Raw genomic sequence first — 25603 nt, 5'->3', positions numbered from 1 at the left:
GTGCGGGGCCGCGCTTCCGCCAGCGCCGCAGCGGGGAATCTGCAGTAGGTCCGCTGGCGATGGAGTGGTGGGCTAGCTCGCCCCTTCGGCTCTGGCTGCTGTTGTTCCTCCTGCCCCCAGCGGAGGGCCGCCAGAAGGAGTCAGGTGGGCTCCGGGTAGTGCCGAGCCTGCCCCTTGGGCTCGGGGTCTGGCCGGAGTCCCGAGGCGCTTCCCAGCGCGGCCGGCTCCCGGGAAGATGCAGCGGCCGCTGTAGCTCGGAGCTGGGCAGAAGGCACCGGGGCGCTTGCGGCGGAGAGTGAGGTGCCCGGGGTCTCTGCTCCTGCTCTGGACCCTGGAGAGTAACCCATTCCCCGGAATTCAGAATGACAGGGAGGAGAGGGAATTCCCCGTTCACCCGCAGGAGGCGTCGCCCGTGCTTGGCTACCCTGGACCTGCCTGAAACACTGAGGAGTCGGGGAGGGGGGCAAATGTCGTGCGCGCGCGCGTGTGTGTATATGCGTTGCCAGAAGAGAAGAGGGGTTTAATGTCTGTAGCTTTTAACTGATCCTCTTTGTGGAGTTCAATTTGATTAGTAGAAAGTGAGAGTCCGCGTCACTATCCGTAGAGTTCTGAGGGTTGGGCATTAAGCTTAGGAATTTTCCAGTTTCTTGGACACCTGACAGCCGGATAGAGGAACAGACTTGACGTGAGCGTGGGGGTTGCACACACAAAAATTCCTCCCTGGCGTTTCGTTTCCATCAGTGGGATGGGAAGGGGATTTCTGAAAGTTTTGGTCTTCTGTTGTTTCTGCCTGTGTGGTGTCAGCAAATAACGCTCAGGAAAATTTTTTTAACTCTCATTTACTTCACTTTTTAAAGGTTCAAAATGGAAAGTATTTATTGACCAAATTAACAGGTCTTTGGAGAATTACGAACCATGTTCAAGTCAAAACTGCAGCTGCTACCATGGGTGAGTTCTTTTCTTTGATGTGTCTTTGAGAGTTTAGTTGCTGTCACAGGAAGTATTCTAACATCCTTGAGAGATTTTGGTTGCAGTGGTCAGAAAGGCGAGGATGTTTTTCTATTTCTGGGGAATAAAAATGCTCTGGGATGCGAAAGGCTCAGGTGGTGTCAACCTAACCACTGACTCGCTGCGGGATTCAGTGCACGTGCATCTGTTTTTCCCACTGGGCTGCAAGCTTCTTGAGGTCAGGGTCTGTGTCTTTTTTGCTGTTTTCTCCCTGGTGTTAGCCCTCAGTGCGTGCTCGATAAATATTTTTGAGGAAATAAACCCATCTATCGCTGAATCTAGTCCTAAATTTCCTGATGGTTATCTTTAGAAAATGCACATCAGGCTGGGCATGGTGGTTCATGCCTGTAATCCCAGCACTTTGAGAGGCCAAGGCAGGTGGATCACCTGAGGTCAGAAGTTCGAGACCAGCCTGGCCAACATGGTGAAACCCTGTCTCTACTAAAAATACAAAAATTAGCTGGGCATGGTGGCACGTGCCTGTAATCCCAGCTACTCGGGAGGCTGAGGCAGGAGAATCGCTTGAACCCGGAGGTTGCATCGAATCCAGATCATGCCACTGCACCCCAGCCTGGGCGACAGAGTGAGACTTTGTCTCAAAAAAGAGAGAGAATGCACATCAGGGCCGGGATGAGGTATGGTAGAAAGATAACTCTGAAAACAGATTTGGGTGTTAGTGCCGGTACTCCCACTGGTTACGCCTGTGCCAAGCCACTTCAATTCCTCTGGGTCTCAGATTCTTCATCAGCTAAATAACAGGGTCTTTTAAGCTCCTTTTTATGTTATTTTTGACTCCTCAAAAAATTCCTTGGATGCTTATGATACTTATTGAAAACTTACTATGCACTCACTTTAAAAGGAATACAAAATAGTGTAATTTTGGTTACTGCTGTCACGCTACTAGAGTAAGGGGTTGTGGGGGAGAGTGTGGACCAGACAGACCAGAACAAGAGAGTCAGTGCTAGACTGTAAGGCATAAACTTCACCTCCTGTGGGATTGGGAGGAGATGCCAGGAGGACTGAAGTGACTAGAAGGACACAGGTGTGGCATGAGTAGCGAAAGAGGAATACAGAACTGCCAAGGGAGGGGCAATCCAGATGGAAGGAGGAAGAAGAGACATTGACCTGCTTTTTACTTTTTATTGCTTTATTGCATTTGATGTTTCAAATTACCTACAGGGCTTCTAGGGAAGAGCTGTTCATTCTCACTCTCAATTCTTTCCTTCCACTTACTGTGTTCTCTAATACGAAACCTAAATGCACTTAGGAAGTAGGTGGAATGGCACCACTCTCTTGGCCTGCTTTCCTTGATGACTCCCATTCTTTCCCAGTGTCATAGAAGAGGATCTAACTCCTTTCCGAGGAGGCATCTCCAGGAAGACGATGGCAGAGGTAGTCAGACGGAAGCTAGGGACCCACTATCAGATCACTAAGAACAGACTGTACCGGGAAAATGACTGCATGTTCCCCTCAAGGTAAGAGTTACGAGGTAGATATATCTTCTGACTTTATTACATATGGGCTTGATACCCTTTTATAGAGGAGCCAATTCATGGGACTAACAAGCAGATCCCTCCTCACATTTCAGGCAGACTATGAAATAGTGACGAGCTCTTCTCCTTGCCTGGGAATTTTTCTTGCGAGCTCCTCTCGAAGCCTGTCTCCTGAGGCTTGGCTCATCACTGGTTGTACTGTTGGTGGCTCTACCTCTTCTGCTCCTTCCCTGGGATATAGTAGCAGGACACAGGCTGATGAGGCCTAGCAGGCCTAGCAGGAGGGAGCTGGGCTGAAGGAGGAAGAGGAATTGGTTGAATGTCTGTCATGGGCCAGTGTAGTTCTAGATACTGAATATTCAAGGGGGGGGTGGTAGAGTCAAGAGGAGTAACTAGATGGGGTTTGGTGGTTCACACCTGTGATCCCAGCACTTTGTGGTGGATTACTTGAGCCCAGGAGTTGGATTATGGCAAATAATCCGGCAGAGTGGCAAATAATACAACAGAGTGAGACCCTGTCTATTAAAAAATAAATAAATAAAAAAAGAGGAGTAACTAGTGCTGCAAATTACACTAGCCAGGACTTCAGAACTTCAGGTGTGAGACCTGAGGTACCATGTCAGTGGGCTGAAGGCAGGGTGGTAGGCAGGGAGGGTCATGGGCTGAGCATGGAGGTTGGGTTTAGGCAGCATTGCACATACCAAAATATAAACTTTATTTTTGGAGGTTTTTTTTTTTTTTTTAAACTCAGATCTTTATAAAATTAGAAGGTACAAAACTCAGAGGGCATAATATTCCCTTATGTAAGAGCATCTTTCTAAACAATCCCTATTCTGTCATTAAAAGTAAAATAAATGTGCAGAGTTGCAAAAAATTATCAATTTGTACATAAATATTTATATTATTTGTATTTAATAACTTTGTAACAATTTAACATTTATTCTTATAAGTATGTAAACAAGGCCGGGTGCAGTGGCTCACGCCTGTAATCCCAGCACTTTGGGAGGCTGAGACGGGCGGATCACCTGAAGTCAGGAGTTCGAGACCAACCTGACCAACATGGAGAAACCCTGTCTTTACTAAAAATACAAAATTAGCCAGCTGTGGTGGCACATGCCTGTAATCCCAGCTACTCAGGAGGCTGAGGCAGGAGAATCGCTTGAACCCAGGAGGCAGAGGTTGCGGTGAGCTGAGATCGTGCTATTGCATTTCAGGCTGGGAAACGAGCGAAACTGTCTAAATAAATAAATAAATAAATAAATGTAAACAAGAAAACAGGCTGGGCACGGTGGCTTGTGCCTATAATCCCAGCACTTTGGGAAGTCAAGGCACGCAGATCGCTTGAGCTCAGGAGTTCAAGACGAGCCTAGGCCACATGGCAAAACCTCATCTCTACAAAAAATACAAACATTAGCTGGGTGTGGTGGCATGTGTTTGTATTCCTAGCTACTTAGGAGGCTGAAGTGAGTGGATCACCTGAGCCCAGGAGGTCAAAGCTGCAGTAAGCCTGAGCCATGATTATGCCACTGCACTCCAGCCAGGGTGACAGAGCAAGACCTGTCTCAAATAAATAATAATAAAGAACAATAAAAAAGAAAGATTATTTAATATCTCACAACCCTGAGAAAATCAGTTACCCTTTGGCTATCAGATATTGGAGGAAATAAGGTTGTAGAGGAAAAGACGGTTAAGATATTTTAAACAGACATTTGTTCCATTATTTGGAACTCAATAATAGAGACTTTAAATACAAATTGTGAGTCTAGGAGAATTTTTAATTTCCACAAGTGAGAAATAAAATAAGAATATAGACATTGTTGGACTTTGAAAGCTTACCCAATGTTTAATAGTTTGCTGAACAATTGCCAAATGAAATGAGATGCTTTCAAAGTTTCTGAAAGGCACAATTCTCTTCTTCCTGAGCTCAGAACATTTTGGTCATAATCATGAGCTTAGAAATGTTCTGAAGGGAGTACAGGACCTTCATTAGCAATAAAATAATATATATTTCCAATGACACTGAATGTTCCCTATCCTAGCTACATATACAACTAAGGAAAACAGAGAGGGACAAAATACAAATAGGATGCAGTATTCCAAAACACAACCCTGAATGAAATGCACACAGTTGTATGATATCTCAAAGATTCCCATATAGCTAGAAATAATATCTTTCTAGGTCTAGATACTTTTTTTTTTTTTTTTAGAGAGAGAATCTCGCTCTGTCACCCAGTCTGGAGTGCAGTGGCCTGATCTCGGCTCACTGCAACCTCCGCCTCCCAGGTTCAAGCCATTCTCTTGCCTCAGCCTCCTGAGTAGCTGGGACTACAGGCGCCCGCCACCACACCCGGCTAATTTTTGTGTTTTTAGTAGAGACGGGGTTTCACCTTGTTCGTCAGGCTGGTCTCAAACTCCTGACCTCGTGATCTGCCTGCCTCGGCCTCCCCAAGTGCTGGGATTACAGGCAGGTCTAGATACTTTTAACTCATCCAGTATCAGAAATCTATGTGACATTTTAAAAATTCAGTTTTGAATAAAATAAAATATAAACTCCACATTTCAAGGATGAGCAGAGGAACCAGAGGTTTATCTAATTAATGCTAGAGATAAGTCATTTCAAAGATGAGGAGTAATGGTATTTTTTAATAACAGCTTTATTGAGGTGTGGTTAACATAAATTACATATAAAGTATACAATGTAAATGTTCCCACAACAAAAAAATAGTATATGAGGATGTGTTAATTAGCTTCATATACTCATTCCACAATGTAAACATATATCAAAACATTACATTGTATCCTGTAAATATGTACAATTATTATTTATCAATTAAAAATAAAACCTACAGTGTACACTGATAAGTCTTCATGTATGTTTATACCAAGATAATGAACGTTCCATCACAACCAAAACGTTCCTTCTGCCTCTTTGCATTCCCTGTCTCCCTGTCTCCCACTCCTCCCCATGCCCCACCTTCAGGCAGCCGCTGACTACTTTCTCAAATTATACATTATTTTCTGGTTTTCTATAAATGGAATCATATAAGAGAGTACTATTTTAAAACCCAAATGTGGCCGGGCATGGTGAATCACACCTGTAATCCCAGCACTTTGGAAGGCTGAGGCGAGTGGATCACTTGAGGTCAGGAGTTTGAGATCACCCTGGCCAATATGGTGAAACCCCGACTCTACTAAAAATACAAAAAAATTTAGCTAGGCATGGTGGCAGGCGCCTGTAATCCCAGCTACTTGGGAGGCTGAGGCAGGAAAATCGCTTGAACCCGGGAGGCGGAGGTTACAGTGAGCTAAGACCACGCCATTACACTCCAGCCTGGTCAACAAGAAAGAAACTCCATCTCAAAAAATAAAAATTAAATTAAATTAAAAGCCAAATGTGAAAGAAATACGACCATTTTAGCTGTAATGTATAAATTGTGCTGCAATTTTTTTTTACATTTTTTAACTAGTTTTTTTTTTCTTTTAGTGTCAAAGAGTATTACATGCAGTTTGGATATGTAAAATACCCAAATATTTTACCATGCTAAAATATTTGGATACCTCCAAAAGACATTCAGTGAAAAGGAAGTTTCTCTTCCACCTCAGACCCTCAGACCGCTAGTTCCTGAGACCTCTTTTCAAAAGACAATTAGAATTATGTGTCTTGTATATCCTTCTAGAATAGTCTGTACATTTACAAGCATCTAGACTCATTAACAAACTAAAACATGCTCTGTCTTCTGTTCTGCACTTAGATTTCTTTTCCATATAACAGTAGATTTTGAGATTGTTCCATAAGAGTCCATAGAGAATGCCTCACTTTTTCATGGCTGCGTAATAACTTATTATATGGATTTCTTTATTCAGCCCTCTATCAGTGGACATTTAAATTATCCCTTACCACATCACTTTGCTTTTTGGGTAACGCAAGCAATGCTGCAGTGAACATCCTTGTTACTGTGAACACTCATGTAAATATATATGTAGGCTAAATTCCTAAAAGTATAATAACTAGGGCAATTAATGTCATTTTAAAATCTTGATAAATAGGCTGGGTGAGGTGGCTCATGCCTGTTATCCCAGCACTTTGGATGGCTGAGACGGGCAGATCATCTGTGGTCAGGAGTTCGAGACCAGACTGGCCAACATGGTGAGAACCTATCTCTACTAAAAATATAAAAATTAGCTGGGCATGGTGGCCTGTGCCTGTAATCCTAGCTACTCGGGAGGCTGAGGCAGGAGAATCGCTTGAAACCCGAGTTGGAGGTTGCAGTGAGCTGAGATTGCGCCATTGCACTCTCGCCTGGGCCACAGAGCAAGGCTCCATCTCAAAAAAAAAAAAAAAAAACAACTTGATAAATAGGCTGGGCACAGTGGCTCTCACCTGTAATCCCAGCAATTTGGGAGGCTGAGGTGGGAGGATCACTTGAGCCCAAGAGTTCAAGATCAGTCTGGACAACATACCAAGACTCTGTCTCTACACACACACACACACACACACACACACACACACACACACACACACACACATACAGAGTTGCCAGGTGTGATGGCACACACCTGTAGTCCCAGCTACTCAGGAGGCTGAGGTGAGAAGATTGCTTGAGCCTAGGATTTTTGAGGCCACAGTGAGCCATGATCATGCCACTGCACTCTTCAGCCTGAGTGGCAGAGTGAGAGACCCTGCCTCAAATAAAAAAAACCTTAAAAAAAGAGAAATCTTGGTAAATAGAAGTTAACTGTCCTACAAAGAGGCTAAACACTTCCACAACCCATATATCATATGCTGTGAATAGATCTCACACCCTCACCAACACTGCACTATTGGACTTTTTGATCTTTGCCAATCTGATTGGTAAAATTGGTATCTAGTTTCACTGATATTTCTTTATTATTAATACAGTTGAGCATCTTTTCCTATGTTTATGAACCGTTGATATTTTTCCTATGTATAAAACACTTTTTTTTTTTTTGGCTAGAGGAGCTCACTATATTGCCTACTATGTCGCTATGTTGCTGGTCTAGAACTCTTGGGCTCAAATAACCCTTCTGCCTAAGTCTCCCAAGTAGTAAAACAATATTTTAAATCAGTTATTTCCATGCTGCCAGAAAATTTTGATCAAGCCTTTGAATGCTGCCCCTAGCATAGTGCTGGTCAGGACCTCAAAGGATGAGGCAGAAACAAGCTAAACTGTCAGTGTATCTTCTTTTTCTTTCAAGAAATCCCTGATTTCCCAGGGAATCTAGTCAGAAAGCTATATTACAGTATTTATGATTATGTATATAACACTTTTTCTGGCTTGCAGAACTGATTTTGATAATGTTCTTTACTCGGGTTGAAGGTAATGAAAGGTTTTCTATCTGTTCTCATAAACTAGGAGACTTAATTAAAATGGAAATAAAAATGGTGTCTTTGTGAGGAGCAAAGCCAAAGGAACACAGATAGAAAATTAGCTATTTCAGCTGTTACGAGAGTTTGTATCTTGCCTGCTAATTAAACTATTCCATATAAGGGAAATAAAAGAACTGGAATGAATAAAGTGGTAGAAGTAGCAATAATCCTCCCTTCAAAGCTTTGATGATTTGTTTGGAAAATTTTATTAAGTATTGTAAGCTGGAGCAGCTTAGCTAGGAGTGAACTTGCACAATACAAAAAAGCAGAATAGCCCGTTTAGAAGCATTGCTTTCAGGACACTTTGCAGTAGGCTGATGATCTGGAATACTGGCTTGTATTACTTTAAAATGTGAATAGGACCTCACCTTGTCCTAGAGCCTGCAGGCACTACTCTGCTGAACTTATGGTATGTCTGGTTGACAGGTGTAGTGGTGTTGAGCACTTTATTTTGGAAGTGATTGGGCGTCTCCCTGACATGGAGATGGTGATCAATGTACGAGATTATCCTCAGGTTCCTAAATGGATGGAGCCTGCCATCCCAGTCTTCTCCTTCAGTAAGGTAAGTACAGGGAGAGCCACATGGGTGGATGGAGGGTGGTCCTCTAGGATATGAGCATGAGATCGTTGTCCGGTGACATAGTCTGATGGGTAATGGTAAGGATGAGGACTGAGGTCCAGAAATGGGTCTGTGTCTCTATTAGCATTACAGTGATTGAGCAAAAAGACATAGGAGAAGACGTTGAGAACTGGTAAGTCATGTAAGATTGCTTGAGTGTCGATAGGGCTAGAGATGGAGGCTAGGGCGTGAGAGGCCCGAGAAACCTCCAGGAATTAGAGGTGGGTCTTGAAGATCCTACAGAGCATGAGAGGAAGGGGTCCAAGAAAGCTTGGGGTTAGGGAACACCTTCATTCCAAAAGTTTGTTGAGCTCCTACTATGTATATATTCAGCCATAGTGCTGGGTATCAGCTGTCCCATCTGTCACCATATTCCAGGGGCCCAGGGTGGCTAAAAGTGAACCTGAAGGTGCCAGATAACTCCACACGGTGTGTGTGCAAGCAGTGCATTGAAGGGATAGGCTGGAGATAGCCTAGAGGGCTATGCAAGAGGGTGATCTTTTAGACTCATCGTGGAAGATTGGAGTAGCTAGGACACACCTGTGGGCTTGGGGAATTGGAGGCAAGGAATGTCTTGTCAGTGCTCGGGTTCATGTAAATGTTGTATTGGCAGGGATGGGCCTTGGTTCCCCAGAGACAAGGAAAGCATTTGGGGGTGAAGGTGGGAAGGCTAGAAGAGAGTGGATGGAAGATTCTATGGGGTAAGAGTGAATTGAGGAAAACCCCATGGAATTTGGGAAAAGGAACACTATCTCTGATTTGGTTTGTCCAAAGCAGAGGGACCTTTTATCCCCACTTTTTCTTTATCACAGTTTACTTTCTCCCTAGACTTGTTTTATTTCCTGTGTTGCAAGTGGGCAGAGGCCACATGTGTGTTGCATTTCCCATGGTCTAGCCTCATTTCTCAAAAGTGCTTGGTTCCATTGTTTGTCATGAAACTCACTCAGAAGAACAGATAGAGGCTCCCATGTAAGTCAGTAGGGACTTCGTGTTTGTTATCTATCTATTGTTTCTGTGGATAATAAAGTACGATCATTGGTATACTGACTTTCTGTTCATCTTTACTTCCTTCCTGTTTTTTAAATCAGTGACTTCTAGTTTCCAAGGGAGAGTTTTACTGTCGACTTTATAGTTAATTGTGCAGCTTCTATTGAATAGCTGTTATGTTTAAGGTGCTTGATGAATCACATCATTTTTTACATATTTGAGAGATGGCAAACAGCATATTGCGCATGTATTTCCAGTGGAAGAAACAGTAGAGTTAGAGGTTTATCAGTGGCCAGATTTTTAACAGAAGTAACCATAGAAGGGAAACAAATGGAGGCCAGGTGTAGTGGCTCACGCCTGTAATCCCAGCACTTTGGGAGGCCGAGGCAGGTGGATCAAAAAAAAAAAAGGGGGGGGGAACATATGGCTTTAAACTTGCTTTTTTTTGAGACAAAGTCTCACTCTGTTGCCCAGACTGGAGTGCAGTGGCGCGATCTCGGCTCACTGCAACCTCCACCTCCTGGGTTCACGCGATTCTCCACCTCAGCCTCCTGAGTAGCTGGGACTATAGGCACCTGCCACCATGCCCAGCTATTTTTTTGTGTGTATTTTTTAGTAGAGACGGGGTTTCACCATGTTTACCAGGCTGATTTCGAACTCCTGCCCTCAGGTGATCCACCTGTCTCGGCCTCCCAAAGTGCTGGGATTACAGGTGTGAGCCACCGTGCCCAGCCTCAAACTTCTTTCAAAAGATATGTGATAACACCTCTTCTTCTCATTTTGCTCATCCATACTTCTGACCCTGATCAGTGAATAACCAAGAATTTATTGACCAATCAATGTGAGCCCAACAGTGCCATAGTATGAGATAACACTAGCCAATATTTACCAAGTATGTACAATGTGCCAGCTACTGTTCTAAGAATTTTACGTGTATCAACTCATTTAATATTCAAAATAAACCTTTTAGGTAGATCATATTATTGATATTATTGTTTCCCCCATTACAGTGATAAGGAAGCTGAGGCATAGAACCATTAAGTAACTTGCCTAGCACTGTAAAGAGGTGGAGTCAGATCCAAACCCATATGATGCACCTCAGGAGCCCACACTCTTAACCATTGCACTGTATTTCTTGGCTCTTGCTCTCAAAAAAACCCATTGGGAAATAACCAAAAACTGATAAGACAGTGTAAACTCTTAAGTGTAATAGTTAAACAATGAGAGAGCTCTGTGATTATTCAGAATTGGGCATATTGTTTCCTTAAATTGGAAATCTTAACAGTATATATCCTCTGGAAAAACAGAATTTGGGGGAACTGAAAAAGCTGACCTTTAATGTGATTCTAAATTCTGGAATTCAGTGAGCCCATGACTTTTAATCCATAGTCACTTTTGCCTTTTAATGTCTACAGGCTAGACTTTGGAAAATAGGGAAAATATATCTTTGACAATGTGACACTAAACCAAGGCTGTCCAGATCCTGTGGCATGATTGCAGTTGCCTCTTTTCACTCTGTTCCAAGACTGATTTAGAACGACCTGTCTGTTTTTGTTGAAGACATCAGAGTACCATGATATCATGTATCCTGCTTGGACATTTTGGGAAGGGGGACCTGCTGTTTGGCCAATTTATCCTACAGGTCTTGGACGGTGGGACCTCTTCAGAGAAGATCTGGTAAGGTAGGTCCTTTAAAGAGGTTTTATTTTTTCCTCTTTCTGGGTTTTCTTGAAATAAGCCATATAATATAACCAATTATTTACTTTTTTTTTTTTTTTGAGATGGAGTTTCGCCCTTTTTGCCCAGGCTGGAGTGCAATGGCATGATCTCAGCTCACCGCAACCTCCGCCTCCCAGGTTCAAGTGATTCTCCTGCCTCAGCCTCCTGAGTAGCTGGGATTACAGGCATGTGCCACCACACCCGGCTAATTTTGCATTTTTAGTAGAGACGGGGTGTCTCCATGTTGGTCAGGCTGGTCTCGAACTCCTGACCTCAGGTGATCTGCTCACCTCGGCCTCCCAAAGTGCTGGGATTACAGGCGTGAGCCACCATGCCCAGCCTATTTACTTTTAAGTGACTAATTTTTAAGTAAAAAATTAAAGACAGAAAACTGTAACATAAACAATTTTGTGTGTGTCTAATAATATTTACATATCCATAGAAAGGGGCAGAATAGTCTATACTAAACTATCAGCAATGCCTCTTTGCAAGGGATTATCAGAGACTTTTGTATTTTAAGTTTTTCTTTCTTTCTTTCTTTCTTTTTTTTTTTTTTTTTTTGCGACAGAGTCACGTTCTGTCTCCCAGGCTGGAGTGCAGTGGTGCTATCGCGGCTCACCGCAACCTCTGCCTCCCGAGTTCAAGCGATTCTCTTGCCTCAGCCTCCTGAGTAGCTGGGATTACAGGCGTGTGCCACCACGCCTGGCTAATTTTTTGTATTTTTAGTAGAGATGTGGTTTTGCCATGTTGCCCAGGCTGGTCTGGAACTCCTGGCCTCAAGTGATCCACCCACCTCGGCCTCCCAAAGTGCTGGGATTACAGGCGTGAGCCACTGTGCTCAGTCAGTATTTTCAATTTTTCTATACTTGAGATTCTTTAAATAAGAGTGCATTCTTTCATAGTAAGAAAAAATTAATGACCTCGTCATAGGGGGGATAGAAAATTATTTGGAAGAATATAAACGTACTTGGCAATTGAGAGCTAAGTACTTTAGGCAGGGCTGAGGGAGCATAAATGTCCCATAAGCATCTCAAGTACAAGCTTATTCCAGATCCTCTCTGATTCATGACTGAGACATGCCTTGGCCTGTTGACTCCATCCTGCTATGATTTCTGAATTTAGATTGTGTAGCTCATCCAAGCTGTAGATATTTCTTACCTAGCTACATTTTACATCATGATTCAAACAACTTTGGTGCTTAGTTAGGGAACTTCCAGAAACACAGTCATTATAGGCCTTCTCTCAGGTATAAGGAAAGCAAACAATTCAACCTTGTCTCCATAAATACGTATCACCTCTCCCAAGTGTGGCTGAAGATTCAAAAAGGATTAAAGTAATATTCCCTTCCTGAAGAAATATACAGGGCTGCAGTCCTCAGTGGCGGGTAGATCCCTTTGTTAAAAAACAAACTTCTCTAGTGGGTATAATTTGGAAATTTTAAAAAATAATAACTTAGTCTCATATTTTACAGAACTGGAACTAGAAATTGTCTTTGTCCAACCCTTTATTTCAGGGATAAGGGAATGAAGGCACAGAAAGGTTTAGTGATCTGGTCAAGGTCAGAAGCAAATCTAGGCCTAAAGACCCGGTTTCCAAGTGCATTATCCAACCTACTTTACTGGTTAATATTCCTTGTGTTTTCCTGACATTGAGACTGTCATTTCTTGTTTATTTTTGGGTTTTGAACATAATTTTGAAAGAGGGGGGAAAAAGGTGTAGTTTTTTGTTTGTTGGTTGTTTTTTAAAATTTTTTGTAGAGACAGGTCTTGCTATGTTTCCCAGCCTGATCTCAAACTCCTGGGCTCAAGTGATCCTCCCGCCTTGGCCTCCCAAAGTGCTGGGATTACAGGCATGAGCCACCACACTAAGCTGGAAAAAAGGTTTTAAACTTTTTTTTCCCAAAGTTATTCTTGGCCTTGGCCTTAGTTTTCTAATCCTTCCCTCCCCCCTCCCCCCAGGTACTTGCAAATACTCTTTTCACATTCTTCTTTTTGTAGCTCTTTTCCCACCTGTCATGCAGCTGCCTTGTTTTTAAAATCTTTAAAAACATTTTTACTGATTATGAAACCTATATATGCCCATAAAATTTTACAAATATGTATAACTTAGGCAACTTCCCCCTAACTTATTGGTGTATCTAAGTAATCTTTCCATATCTTTGTTTCATGTCAGTACATATGAAACAGTCACTTTATTTATTTGTTTGTTTGTTTGTTTATTTTTAAGAGGCAGGATCTCACTATGTTGCCCAGGCTGGACTCAAACTCCTGGGGTCAAGGTGTTATCCAGTTACTCCACCGTGTAGTTAGTAATACCATTTTCCCCCATGTAAACTAGTAAGCAATTTTTAGGCAGATGGAATGTTTTAAAGTCTAATCTTGTATGAATACATTTTTCTTTTGATACCTTCCCATTTTATTCAATTGAATTTATTCATGGTTATAGAATTACAATTTTGTTTTTTGGAACCCTCTGTTTAGAATCTCTAGTGATGTTCATTTGTTACCTTGAAAATTTAATAATCTGCTTGTTTATCCATCTGCACTGACGTCTGCCTGCCACTGTTCATTCTATTTTTCTGATGTTTTGGGAGTTTGTGCCCACTGATTTATATTTCACTCTGTAGAATAATTCATTGTTCTTTACAGATCAAATATTTCATTTGTTACTGTCAGAGAGGGTTTAAAAAAGAGGGCTGGAGTAGCACCAGGCTGTGGTGGCCACTGTTAGCACTTGCCTGGAGAAACAAGTCCTAACCTAGGTCTTTTGAGGGAGGATGGGTGGGTTAGGAGAATGAAAGAGAGAGAACAGTGATACACAGTTTGGGTCTGTGTGTATTAACCACAGCTTCCCCAGGAACCAAGGAAATAAAGAGAAGTAACTTTGAGTATAAATGGATACATTTTTTGTTAGATAGTTTGACAATATGTATCAAAATTGGAAATGTATACTGTGTATCCTTTGACCCAGCTGTTTCACATCTAGAATGTATCCTAAGGAATTAATTAGACAAATGTGCAAAGATTTGTGTACAAGGATGTTTACTACCGTGTTGTTTCTTAGAGCAGAAAGTTGGAAACTACCTAAAAGCCCATCAGTAAAGGATGAAGTGAATCATAACATGACTATAAAATGGAATTTTTGCAGTGAGTCTTTGCCAGAGATTATAAAATGGAATATCGTGCATGAATGGAAAGGCAGCGTAGGTTTTAAAAACTCTGGGTTCAAATCCTGGCTCTTATTAGCTACATGACTCTGTGCAAGTTGCTTAACCTCTAAAGGACCTCATTTGTAAAACAGGGATGATAAAACCTACCTCTTAAGATTGTGAGAATGATTTTATATTTACAAAGCACTTAGAATAATGTCTGTAACATAGTGAAGTGCTATATAGATGTTGGCTGTTATTATTATTTATATTTCCTATTAAGATTGTTACCTAACAGTATGTATGGTGTGACCTCTGTTACATAGAGCAAAGTTTCTCAGTATTAGTGTTGCTGACATTTTGGGCTGGATAATTCTTTGTCCTGGGAGCTGTCCTGACCACTGTAGGATTGTTTAGCAGCATCTCTGATCTTTACCCACTAAATGCCAGTAGCAGTTCCCTAGTAGTAACAAGCAAAAGTGTCTGCAGACATGGCCAAATGTCCCCTGGGTGGGAGGGAAGGGCAAAATTACCCCAGGTTGAAAGCTACTAATATGAATAAATGATTGCAAGGAAATTCTTGGCTAAAATGTTACATGGTTACCTCTGGAAAGGGAGATTCCAGATGACTTCTTACTTTTATCTTTATGCTTTTTCATGAGAACTTTGCACAAGGAGCATGAAACATTTTCCACTAAAAACAAAATAACAAAAATCCAGTGCTATAGTGTCTCTGTTTGGGCAGGAAGAAGTATGGGGAAAACAAGATATTTTTGGCCTTAGACTGGAGAATCAGGTAAAGGTGATCCATCCAGAAAAGGTCAGAGGATGAGCCAGGTTGGCTGAAGGTGGAGGTCTGAGGGCCTGGAAAATACTGAGCAGCGTTCTCAGCTGAAAATGAGCAGCATGACATTATATGTATCTGAAAAGGACCTGTGCCTAGAAAGTTTATATCCTCAGTTTCTCCATTACTGTAATCCAGCCCACCAATCCGTCATTAACTTCAGTTCAGCCTTCCCTTCCTTTTTCAGAGAAAATGCTGTGCAGACTTCCGTGCAGGGAGGGTTCCTACGAAGCAAGTTAAGAATGATGCATCTGTGAGCTAGCAGTTTCAGTAAGGAAGGCTGGTCGTGGTAATGTGTACTGAGATCTGAGTTTCAAGGACTTCATCTTTATAGAGCACTTAGTCTAGCTTTAAGAATACGAAGGTGCTTTTCAAATATCAGACTAAATCTGATGACACTTCCCACCTATGGAAAACATAAAATTAGAGAGTGATTTTCCTTTCATTCCATTTCTGATGCTTTTTAATTTTTTTGCAGTTCTGTTCACATAATTAATTTCATCAGTAGCACCCTACTTAAAGTACAGAGGAAATCCACATTTGCCAAATTATAAACAGACCTAATCATAACCTTCAGGGTTTGGGGGCTTTTCTTTCAATGTTGTTAACTTGTTAATGGGGAGTAGATTTGTAGATACAACTGGGTAGCACCTCCAGAGCAATGAAATGGTAGCAAAAGGAAACAAAGTGTCCTTTAGGGCTTTTTCTTTTGAGTGGCTTTGATTAGATTTATTTAGAAATATGAAGCTCTGAACTAATCTTCAGAAATGGTTAAAGCACATTCTTATATAGTTGAAAAAGAGATATTGAAACTAATTAAATTCTATATTCTTAGGTCAGCAGCACAGTGGCCATGGAAAAAGAAAAACTCTACAGCATATTTCCGAGGATCAAGGTGAGTTATTTTCTGACATTTTACACAGATATTCTTCCAAGTAATGTAAAATGTAAGTAACTTCGAGGGCATGACAAGCTCTGTAGTTCAAAGGGAAAGCTAAGATAATAAAGAAAGAAATGTGGAGTCACAATTTTAGATTCGAGAATAATTCACATTATTTGCCGAAATCGCCATTGATTGAGTTGATAGTCAAAGAAGTAAAGTTCATCCATTTCAGTCATTTAACAGATATTTTACATAGTGTCACAAATGTGTCAGGCATTGATTATGTGACGCCAAACACAACAGATGGGTGTCTTCTTACAGTCCCTATGAGTAGCTTATGATCAGTTTCTAGGAGTAGCTTATGATCATGCCACGGTCACTCTGCTGGTTAATGCAGAGCAGGACTCATCACCGTATCTCTTGACTGCCTTTTTTATCAGACCGTGTGGTGCCAAATAGTGGTTAAGAGCACAGACTGAGACTGCTGAAAATGAAGAAGGGAGCAGGGAAGAAAGAGAAGAGAAAAATGGCAAAGGTAGTAGGAGGACCCTGTGTTGTTCAGCTCCATAGTCCCAGTGCCAAGAACGGTTCCTAGCGTGTTGATATATGATAAATATCTGTGGAGCAGATGAATAGAAAAGACTGTGAAGGGAGGAGGGTTTTGTAGTTTTAGCAAGTGAGTCCTTGCCAGAGATTATACTCTCTCTTCACCCTCCTCTTCGCTTGGGAGCTAGACTTCAGGAGGTAAATGGATTATCCAGCTACTATGTCCTGTTTCTTACCAACTTCTCTGATTCTTAAATCTTGAAGTCACAAATTAATTTGGGGACCATGTCTGGACTTCAAGAGTTTTAGGACTCCCTTGAAATTATGTGAGGATATGTGCATTTTTCTGGGAAAGAGAGAGGGTTGGTTCATAGTTCTTAACAGATTATCAAGGAATCCATGATGCCTCACATGTCAAGACCCTCTGCTACTTGGAACATCACTAGAAATTCTTCCACATATAGTCGTCAGGTTTTTAAGCCCTTTGGTTTTTGTGCATTTTTAAAAAATTAAATATTATACTGGACTGTACAGAGCATACAAAACAAAGGTCACGTAGCTGTTTTAGTGAGTCGTGACTACCTAGCCTCACAGTTATGAGCACCAGTGATTATAGAAGCCACATGAACTTTCCTAAAAGGGAAATCATTCCCTGGGATTTGACCACAGTGACCTGAACAACATACCCTTCAAGACCAAATGCAAGCAAAGAAGGGCCAAGCACCCCCCAGCCCTAAAGGTACAGAGGGGACCAGCCCTGGATGACCTAGATGCTGCAGTACCCAGTATACCCCTCCTCTGCTGTCACGGCACCAGTGAATTGTCCATTTGTGCAGAGTCATTGCATTGGGTCCTAGTCCTGCTCACCTTTCAGGGATTGGGAACAGTATTCTAATACAGACCACACAGGTTTATGTCACATGTTTCTTTTACAGGACAAGTCCAGAACGAGATCCTCTCATTCTTCTGTCTCGGAAAAATCCAAAACTTGTTGATGCAGAATACACCAAAAACCAGGCCTGGAAATCTATGAAAGTAATCACCAGTCATCTGACTAGAACTACAGCAGTGAACATTCTCACTTAAAGAACATTGCCACCTGGGTAGAATTTGAGATTAGGTTTCCTCTCAGTGGTGAGGTGAATGTAAAGAAAGTTCCATGAGCCATCATTAGCATATATGTGAATTCTCCTTTTTCAAACTTGCATTGCTTTTCTGGCCATATTATGACTAGTATATTGCACTACTTTGAAGGTTTAAACCAGAGGTCACAAACTTTTTCCAGGAAGGGCCAAATAGTAAATGTTGTAGGTGTTGCAGGTCGTATGGTCTCTATTGTAGTTGCCAACAGCCATGGGCAGTTTGTAAATGAATAAGCCTGGCAGTGTTTTTATAAAAACTTTATTACAGCCGGGCATGGTGGCTCACGTCTGTAATCCCAACGCTTTGGGAGGCTGACGTGGGTGGATCACTTGAGGTCAGGAGTTCAAGACCAGCCTGGCCAACATGGTGAAACCCCGTCTCTACTAAAAACACAAAAATTAGCCGGGCATGGTGGTATGTGCCTGTAGTCCCAGCTACTGGGGAGACTGAGGCAGGAGAATCGCTTGAACCCAGGAGGCAGAGATTGCAGTGAGCTGAGATCGCACCATTGCACTCCAGCCTGGCAACAGAGCAAGACTCCATCTCAAAAATAAATAAAAATAAAAAGAATAAAAACTAAAAACTTTATTTACGGGCACTGAAATTTGAATTTCATGTAATTTTAAATTGTCATAAAATATTACTCTTTTACCTTTTTTTTAAAACCATTTGAAACGTAAAAATTTTTTAGTCCATGACAAAAACAAGCAGTGAGTCAAATTTGGCCTGTGGGTCGTAGTTTGCCAACCCCTGGTTTAAATCAATGGTCTCAACCCTGGCTGTGCAATACAACCAGAGAGCTTAAAAAATGAATCAAATGAGTCAGAATCTCTGGGAATGGTGTCCAGGAATCTTCATTTGTTTAAAACTTTTCAAGTGATTCTAAGGTGAAGCCAGAAATGGGACCGTTAGTTTATAGTCCACTCTCCTCTTAACTCTATGGCTTTTTGCCTTAATCAAAGAAATTAAAGCCCTAAACTTGCTTTATATGAAATTTCCATATACCATATGAGGATGCTATGAGGAAAAGCTTTAGACTTCTTGGAAGAAAACTAAGTAAATCTGAGGTGCATGTATTATTTCATACAGTTTTAGTCAGATAGGAGCAAGTGAGCTTAAGAAACTTTGTTGAGTAATAAAAATGTGAAAAAATCTATTCATTTAGAACACAAGTTGTTAGCATCTACTGTGGGAGGCTGCAGAAGCAAACAAAACTTGTCCCCTCATCAAGGAGTTTACCATCTGCTAAGGTGGATGGAATGTACGTGGGGATCTCAAACTCAGTGTCCCCAAGGGCCAGCAGGTGATGTCAAGAGGTGAGCAAGAGAGAATACTAACAGTTCCAAATGTTAATAAGAGCCCAGTTTGCCAGATCTTCCTTTTTATTCTCCAAGAAAGATTGGAAATCTGGATTTTTACAAGAAATATCCTACCACCTATAAATGTTGGCAATGATTTGACTTTTTTTTTAAAAATACTTTGCATGCCCAACAAAATTTGAGCATGGGCTATATACACCCCTAAGGCCATCAGCCAGCACTTGGGACCTTCTCTGCATACATAATTTACACAGAGTGAAGTGTGCTGCAGGCTGTGACATCTGAATTCAAAGGAGGGCAACATGGCTTTAGGTGAGCTTAAACTCTAAAATCAGACAGGCCCCAGTTAAAACTCTGTCTTCTATTTAGAGCCACGTTGACCTTGAGCAAATCTCAACTTCCAAAGCCTTGGCTTCTGCATTTATATAATGGGAATAATAATGTCTCCTGAGTCTATTGGTTATGAGGCTTAAATGAGATAATGTCGATGAAATGTTTAACAATGCTCGCTGCACAGTGATCACAATAAATGCTGTTGCTGCTAATACTAATAACTTCCTTTCCACTTAAAGGATACCTTAGGAAAGCCAGCTGCTAAGGATGTCCATCTTGTGGATCACTGCAAATACAAGTAAGATTTGCAGGACTCCTGACTCTTGGTTTCCATACTGCTTTTGAAATAGCTTCACTTTGGGTGAGAACTTTAATAAAAAGGCCCAGCCGGAGTAAATGAAAGTTGCATTAATTCATTTCACTGGCTTTTCCTGAGGGCCTGTATGCACTAACCTGAGTTCTGTGGCGACTGTAGAGAAGAATGGAACATGGTTCCTGCTTCCAGACAGCTTCGTGCTAGCTAGTAATCACAGTAATGGAATTACCTCTCCATATGCCCCACCCACCCAATCGTTGAAGTTAGAATAAATATTTCTCAGTTAATAAATATTAGAATTATTATCCTGGTGTGCTGGCATGCTCCTGTAGTCTTAGCTACTCGGGAGGCTGAGGTAGGAGGATCCTTTGAGCCCAAGAGTTCAAGACCAGCCTGGGCTACATAGTGAGACCCTGTCTCTAAGAGAAATAAAATAAAATTCCGGGACTAAGAATTAGATGAACAGGTAAAACCAGGTCTAGAGGAGGGCAGTGGTGGTGGGGGTGGCTCAGAGTTAGGAGTGCTAGTGACACACAGAGTAGGAGCTATATGGTGAAAGCAACTCTGGTTGGCGACAGGTGCGTGCATAAGAAATGCTGAGAAGACAGCATTTTTTTTTTTTTTTTCCCCTGTGGGCAATCTCTGAAAATTGATTTGGTTTTCCTCATTCTCTTCTCTATACCAGGGATCCCCAACCCCCTGCCATGGTACTGGTCTATTAGGAACCGGGCTGCATGGCAGGAGGTGAGCAGTGGGAAAGCGAGCATTACTGCCTGAGCTCTGCCTTCTGTCAGATGAGCCTTGGCATTAGATTCTCATAGGAGCACAAACCGTATTGTGAACTGTGCATGCAAGGGATCGAGGTTGCATGCTCCTTATGAGAATCTAACTAATGCCTGATGATCTGAGGTGGAACAGTTTCATCCAAAACCATCTCCCCCACACTACCCATCCATGGAAAAATTGTCTCACATGAAACCAGTCCCTGGTGCCAAAAAGGTTGGGGACTGCTGCTCTATACTTTAAGAGAAGAGGGTGATGTCCAGGAAGCAGTGGAGACCTTCGACCAGATGGGGTACACTAGAGGAAAAGCAAGGCTTTGGGAGGCCATGACTAGTTAGAGACATTAGGCCTAGAAAAGCTTGTGAAATTTTTTTCACTCTTTTTATTTTGTGTTTACCATTGAACATTTATTTTCTCAAATATTTTCCAAATCTACAAGCTGTCATTTCCTTTTGAGCCTTGTATACACTCTACCTGGCACGCAGCTCCTGACCCTATCTAGCGCTGTCTGGGGAAAATATCCCCTATTTTTCCTCACCCTGACATTCCCAGAACAACCTGTAGTCCTAGCACTGGTAAAGCAAAGAGTTGATAGAAACCACTTAGGAACATATTAATGTGTCCTTGAAAACTCAAAGTGGAAAGAGAATGGAGAGGGATCATAAAAGGAAAGAAGGGGAGGGGAGAATAAGCATAAAAGTTCATATTTGTGGCAGCAGGCATATAGTATCAAACGTATTTTGTTCTTTTTTCCTCAGGTATCTGTTTAATTTTCGAGGTGTAGCTGCAAGTTTCCGGTTTAAACACCTCTTCTTGTGTGGCTCACTTGTTTTCCATGTTGGTGATGAGTGGCTAGAATTCTTCTATCCACAGCTGAAGCCATGGGTTCACTATATCCCAGTCAAAACAGATCTCTCCAATGTCCAGTAAGCAGTTATCCCCCAATGCAGAGTTTCTAAAGACCCTTCCAATCTGCTTTTAAAAATGCCTTAAAACCAGTCATGTAAGACATTTAGTCCTACGATTTTTTTCCATTGAAAGCTTTTTTTCCTCTAGGTTTGCATATATATAGTATTGCATTATTATCCAAGTAGGCTATAAGTGGAATTTAATTTGAAAAAGCGGTTTAATACTGGTTTCAAATGAAACCTTCAGATAAAATGAAGTTAAAAAGCTCTAATCTCTCCAAGACTAAAGATAGGGATATTCAATCTTATTATATTGTCAAAAGGATTTTCAGATACAGCATGAGAATTGACTCAAGTGAAGTTTCAGCAAATTTCTTTTCATGACGGGAGGAACTAGGAAGAGGTATAGAGAAGGGCCAGAGTTATCTGAATATTGTCGTCATGGTGATATCTCTGTATATATATTTTTTAATATATAAATATATTTATATATAAATATGTAAAATAAATAATACAAATATATAATATAATATATAATATAAATATACAAAATATATGTAAATATATAAGGTAACTTTTGTATTTTCTCAAATATGTCCCAAATCTACAATAGGGTTATCTTTAATCAGTGTGTGGGTTTTTTTTTTTTTTGTTTGTTTGTTTTTTGAGACGGAGTCTCGCTCTATCGCCCAGGCTGGAGTGCAGTGGCGCAATCTCGGCTCACTGCAAGCTCCGCCTCCCGGGTTCATGCCATTCTCCTGCCTCAGCCTCTCCGAGTAGCTGGGACTACAGGCGCCCGCCACCACGCCCGGCTAATTTTTTGTATTTTTAGTAGAGACGGGGTTTCACCGTGGTCTCGATCTCCCGACCTCGTGATCCGCCCGCCTCGGCCTCCCAAAGTGCTGGGATTACAAGCGTGAGCCACCGCGCCCGGCCGGGTTTTTTTTTAATTATTATTTTGTTCTTGAGAGAACCCTGATATCTTTGCTTGGAGGAAATAATCCACCATCCACATACCTAAAATTATCCGTAGACCTCAATCTATATGGTCTTTCTGACTTAGTGCCAATGAAGTTGGTCTATATTTCACAGTCTGAAATTCTTTTCATTTTAGAGAGCTGTTACAATTTGTAAAAGCAAATGATGATGTAGCTCAAGAGATTGCTGAAAGGTGAGTTCCGTTCATTTTCCCTTTTCCACTTTACTTTGCCATCCCCATTATGCCCTAGCCAAAGTTATCTGAATATTGGTATCATAGTGACATCTGTATTTTATCCTCATTATATGGAGATAATTCAGAACTAAAGCTGTCCTGGGGGAAAACATAGACACATGTCTACGTATGCTTGTTTTAAAGAAAAAGATAGGCCAGGCGTGGTGGCTCACGCCTGTAATCCCAGCACTCTGGAAGGCCGAGGCAGGCGGATCACCTGAGGTCAGAAGTTCAAGACCAGCCTAGCCAAGGTGAAACCCCATCTCTACTAGAAATACAAAAAAATTAGCCAGGTGTGGTGGTGCGTGCCTGTAATCCCAGCTACTTGGGAGGCTGAGGCAGGAGAATCACTTGAACCTGGGAGGTGGAGGTTGCAGTGAGCCAAGGTCACACCATTGCGCTCCAGCCTGAGCAACAAGAGTGAAACTCCGTCTCAAAATAAAATAAAATAAATAAGGAAAAAGATGTTAAGTTGTATTGCTACATGCATGTATGTGGATATGATTGCCATAGGGTTGGTTCTTGAGGCTCAAATGAATTAATTTATATAAAATGCTGAATAATGCTTGGCACAAGGTGAGCACTCAAATGCAGACTGTTATTATTATTAAATTCTGTGCTTTAACATTTTCTTGTTAAATCTTGTCTCTAGGGGAAGCCAGTTTATTAGGAACCATTTGCAGATGGATGACATCACCTGTTACTGGGAGAACCTCTTGAGTGAATACTCTAAATTCCTGTCTTACAATGTAACAAGAAGGAAAGGTTATAATCAAATTATTCCCAAAATGTTGAAAACTGAACTATAGTAGTCATCATAGGACCGTAGTCCTGTTTGTGGCAACAGATCTCAGATATCCTATGGTGAGAAGCTTACCATAAGCTTGGCACTTATACCTTGAATACCTGTTATCAAGCCAAATACCTGGTTTTCCTTATCATGCTGCACCCAGAGCAACTCTTGAGAAAGATTTAAAATATGTCTAATACACTGATATGAAGCAGTTCAACTTTTTGGATGAATAAGGACCAGAAATTATGAGATGTGGATTTTGAACCCAATTCTACCTTTCATTTTCTTAAGACCAATCACAGCTTGTGCCTCAGATCATCCACCTGTGTGTGTCCATCACTGTGAAATTGACTGTGTCCATGTGATGATGCCCTTTGTCCCATTATTTGGAGCAGAAAATTAATCATTTGGAAGTAGTACAACTCATTGCTGGAATTGTGAAATTATTCTAGGCATGATCTCTGTCACTTTATTTTAATGTAGGAAACCCTATGGTGTTTATGAAAAATACTTGGGGATCATTCTCTGAACCGTCTAAGGAAGCGGTAGCCATGCCATGCAATGATGTAGGAGTTCTCTTTTGTAAAACCATAAACTCTGTTACTCAGGAGGTTTCTATAATGCCACATAGAAAGAGGCCAATTGCATGAGTAATTATTGCAATTGGATTTCAGGTTCCCTTTTTGTGCCTTCATACCCTACTTCTTAATGTTTCTCTAAAGCAAAAAAAAAAAAAAAAAGACAAATCCTCTTAATAAATTTAGGAAGTAGTCCTCATTCTTTAATGGAACTATACATAGAACAGCAGCTCTTCCTCACCCTTTGCATACCTTTAATATTTTTCCTTCTTAAATTGGCCACAGCAGGGGTCATTCACACTCTCACTGTCTTGCAGGAACCACAAGAAGTCTTCATATGTGAACGTGCCGTTCAGTTGGTAGTTAAGAGCATTCAACTTCAAATATATAGAAGATACTTGTTTTAGTGCAAATCCATGTTGGAGTGCCTCCTTTTTCCTTTTTTCCCTTTTTGAAAAAGATGTTTTGGGTAGTAGTTTAATATCTCAGGGTGCTCTTTCTAACATAGTAAAAAATGAAGAAAAATGTTTAGATTAAAACTCTGTAGTCTGATGACTTAGAACCATCCTTGACCCTTAGGCCCAACCTTTCCACAGAGAAATCACCTCTCTTCCTTTGTCTTTTAAGAACTATTTGGTATTAACTAGTTTCAGAATTAGTAAATGTGAGATTCAGTCACATAATTATCAGACATTCCATTTGTCAGAAATGTATTTGGATCTTTAAACTCCTTTCCACAAAATTTTTAGTCTAATGACCTTAGAGAAGTTGAGCATGCCTGGCAAGATCATTTCATGGAATAAGCAGATGTTTAAAGTTGGATTTTTTTTTTTTTTTTGAGTACCAGCAATGCACAGGGACCATGTTCTTAGGTTCTTAGTCTGTGAATCTAGCAATAGGCAGTACAGATTTCTGAGTTGTACTATGGTTTTGCCTTGTCACTATGAGGCCCTACTAGGTGTAAGCATTCTCTCTGAATTTTAATTTCCTCTCATTAAAATAGGAACAAAATTTGCTATCCTTTAGATTAGGAGCTGAAGATTCATTTCCCTGGGAATGTTTCCCATTTAGCTTCAGGTTTCAGCTCAAACATCACCTTCTTTCTGACTCCTTTCATTCATTCCTCGAGGCAGTAAGGGGCTACCATAGTACTTTGCTTATGCCTGTATTATATGACATCACTGTAGTTACTTGACTGTTTCTCCTACCGTTCTGTGAACTTATTAATGGGTGAGAATCTAGTTTTACTCATCTTGATGGCTCCATGATCCAGCACAGTGCCTCACACAAAGAACTATTGGGTGGGTGGATGGATGGAGGAATGGAGACAGTTGGCTTAACTAGATCCTATATACAGATTATTACTGGCTCCAAAGGATGAGTAGATAAGACCATAAGAATTGGATCAATGTAAATCCTCACCTGCCCTTTGAGGAGCCAAGAAGGGCATCTTTGTCTTTAAATACAGAAAATGTTATTCAGATTTTGTACTTGTCTATCTGTTTACCTCAGTGTAGATGGTATGAGGATGGTATAACTATGTAAACTGTTTGTTTTTGAAAATAATTTGTTTCCCTACAA

At 41.2% G+C, this 25603-nt stretch overlaps 1 protein-coding gene across 1 annotated transcript; it reads left to right on the top strand.

Moving 5' to 3' along the window:
• POGLUT1 (protein O-glucosyltransferase 1) lies at positions 1–25603 on the top strand. The gene is made up of 11 exons (XM_032150101.2): positions 1–144; positions 858–948; positions 2340–2483; positions 8317–8452; positions 11057–11178; positions 16043–16102; positions 17572–17671; positions 19671–19729; positions 21289–21456; positions 22553–22609; positions 23304–25603. Exons 1-11 carry the CDS (start codon positions 60–62, stop codon positions 23458–23460), a joined length of 1179 nt encoding a protein of 392 aa, XP_032005992.1. The 5' UTR covers positions 1–59; the 3' UTR covers positions 23461–25603.

This window comes from Hylobates moloch, unplaced genomic scaffold (assembly GCF_009828535.3).
Source record: "Hylobates moloch isolate HMO894 unplaced genomic scaffold, HMol_V3 SCAFFOLD_4, whole genome shotgun sequence".
Classification (NCBI taxonomy): Eukaryota; Metazoa; Chordata; class Mammalia; order Primates; family Hylobatidae; genus Hylobates; species Hylobates moloch.
The sequence above is the reverse complement of the archived record's forward strand: the minus strand, read 5'-3'. Positions and strand labels throughout refer to the sequence as shown.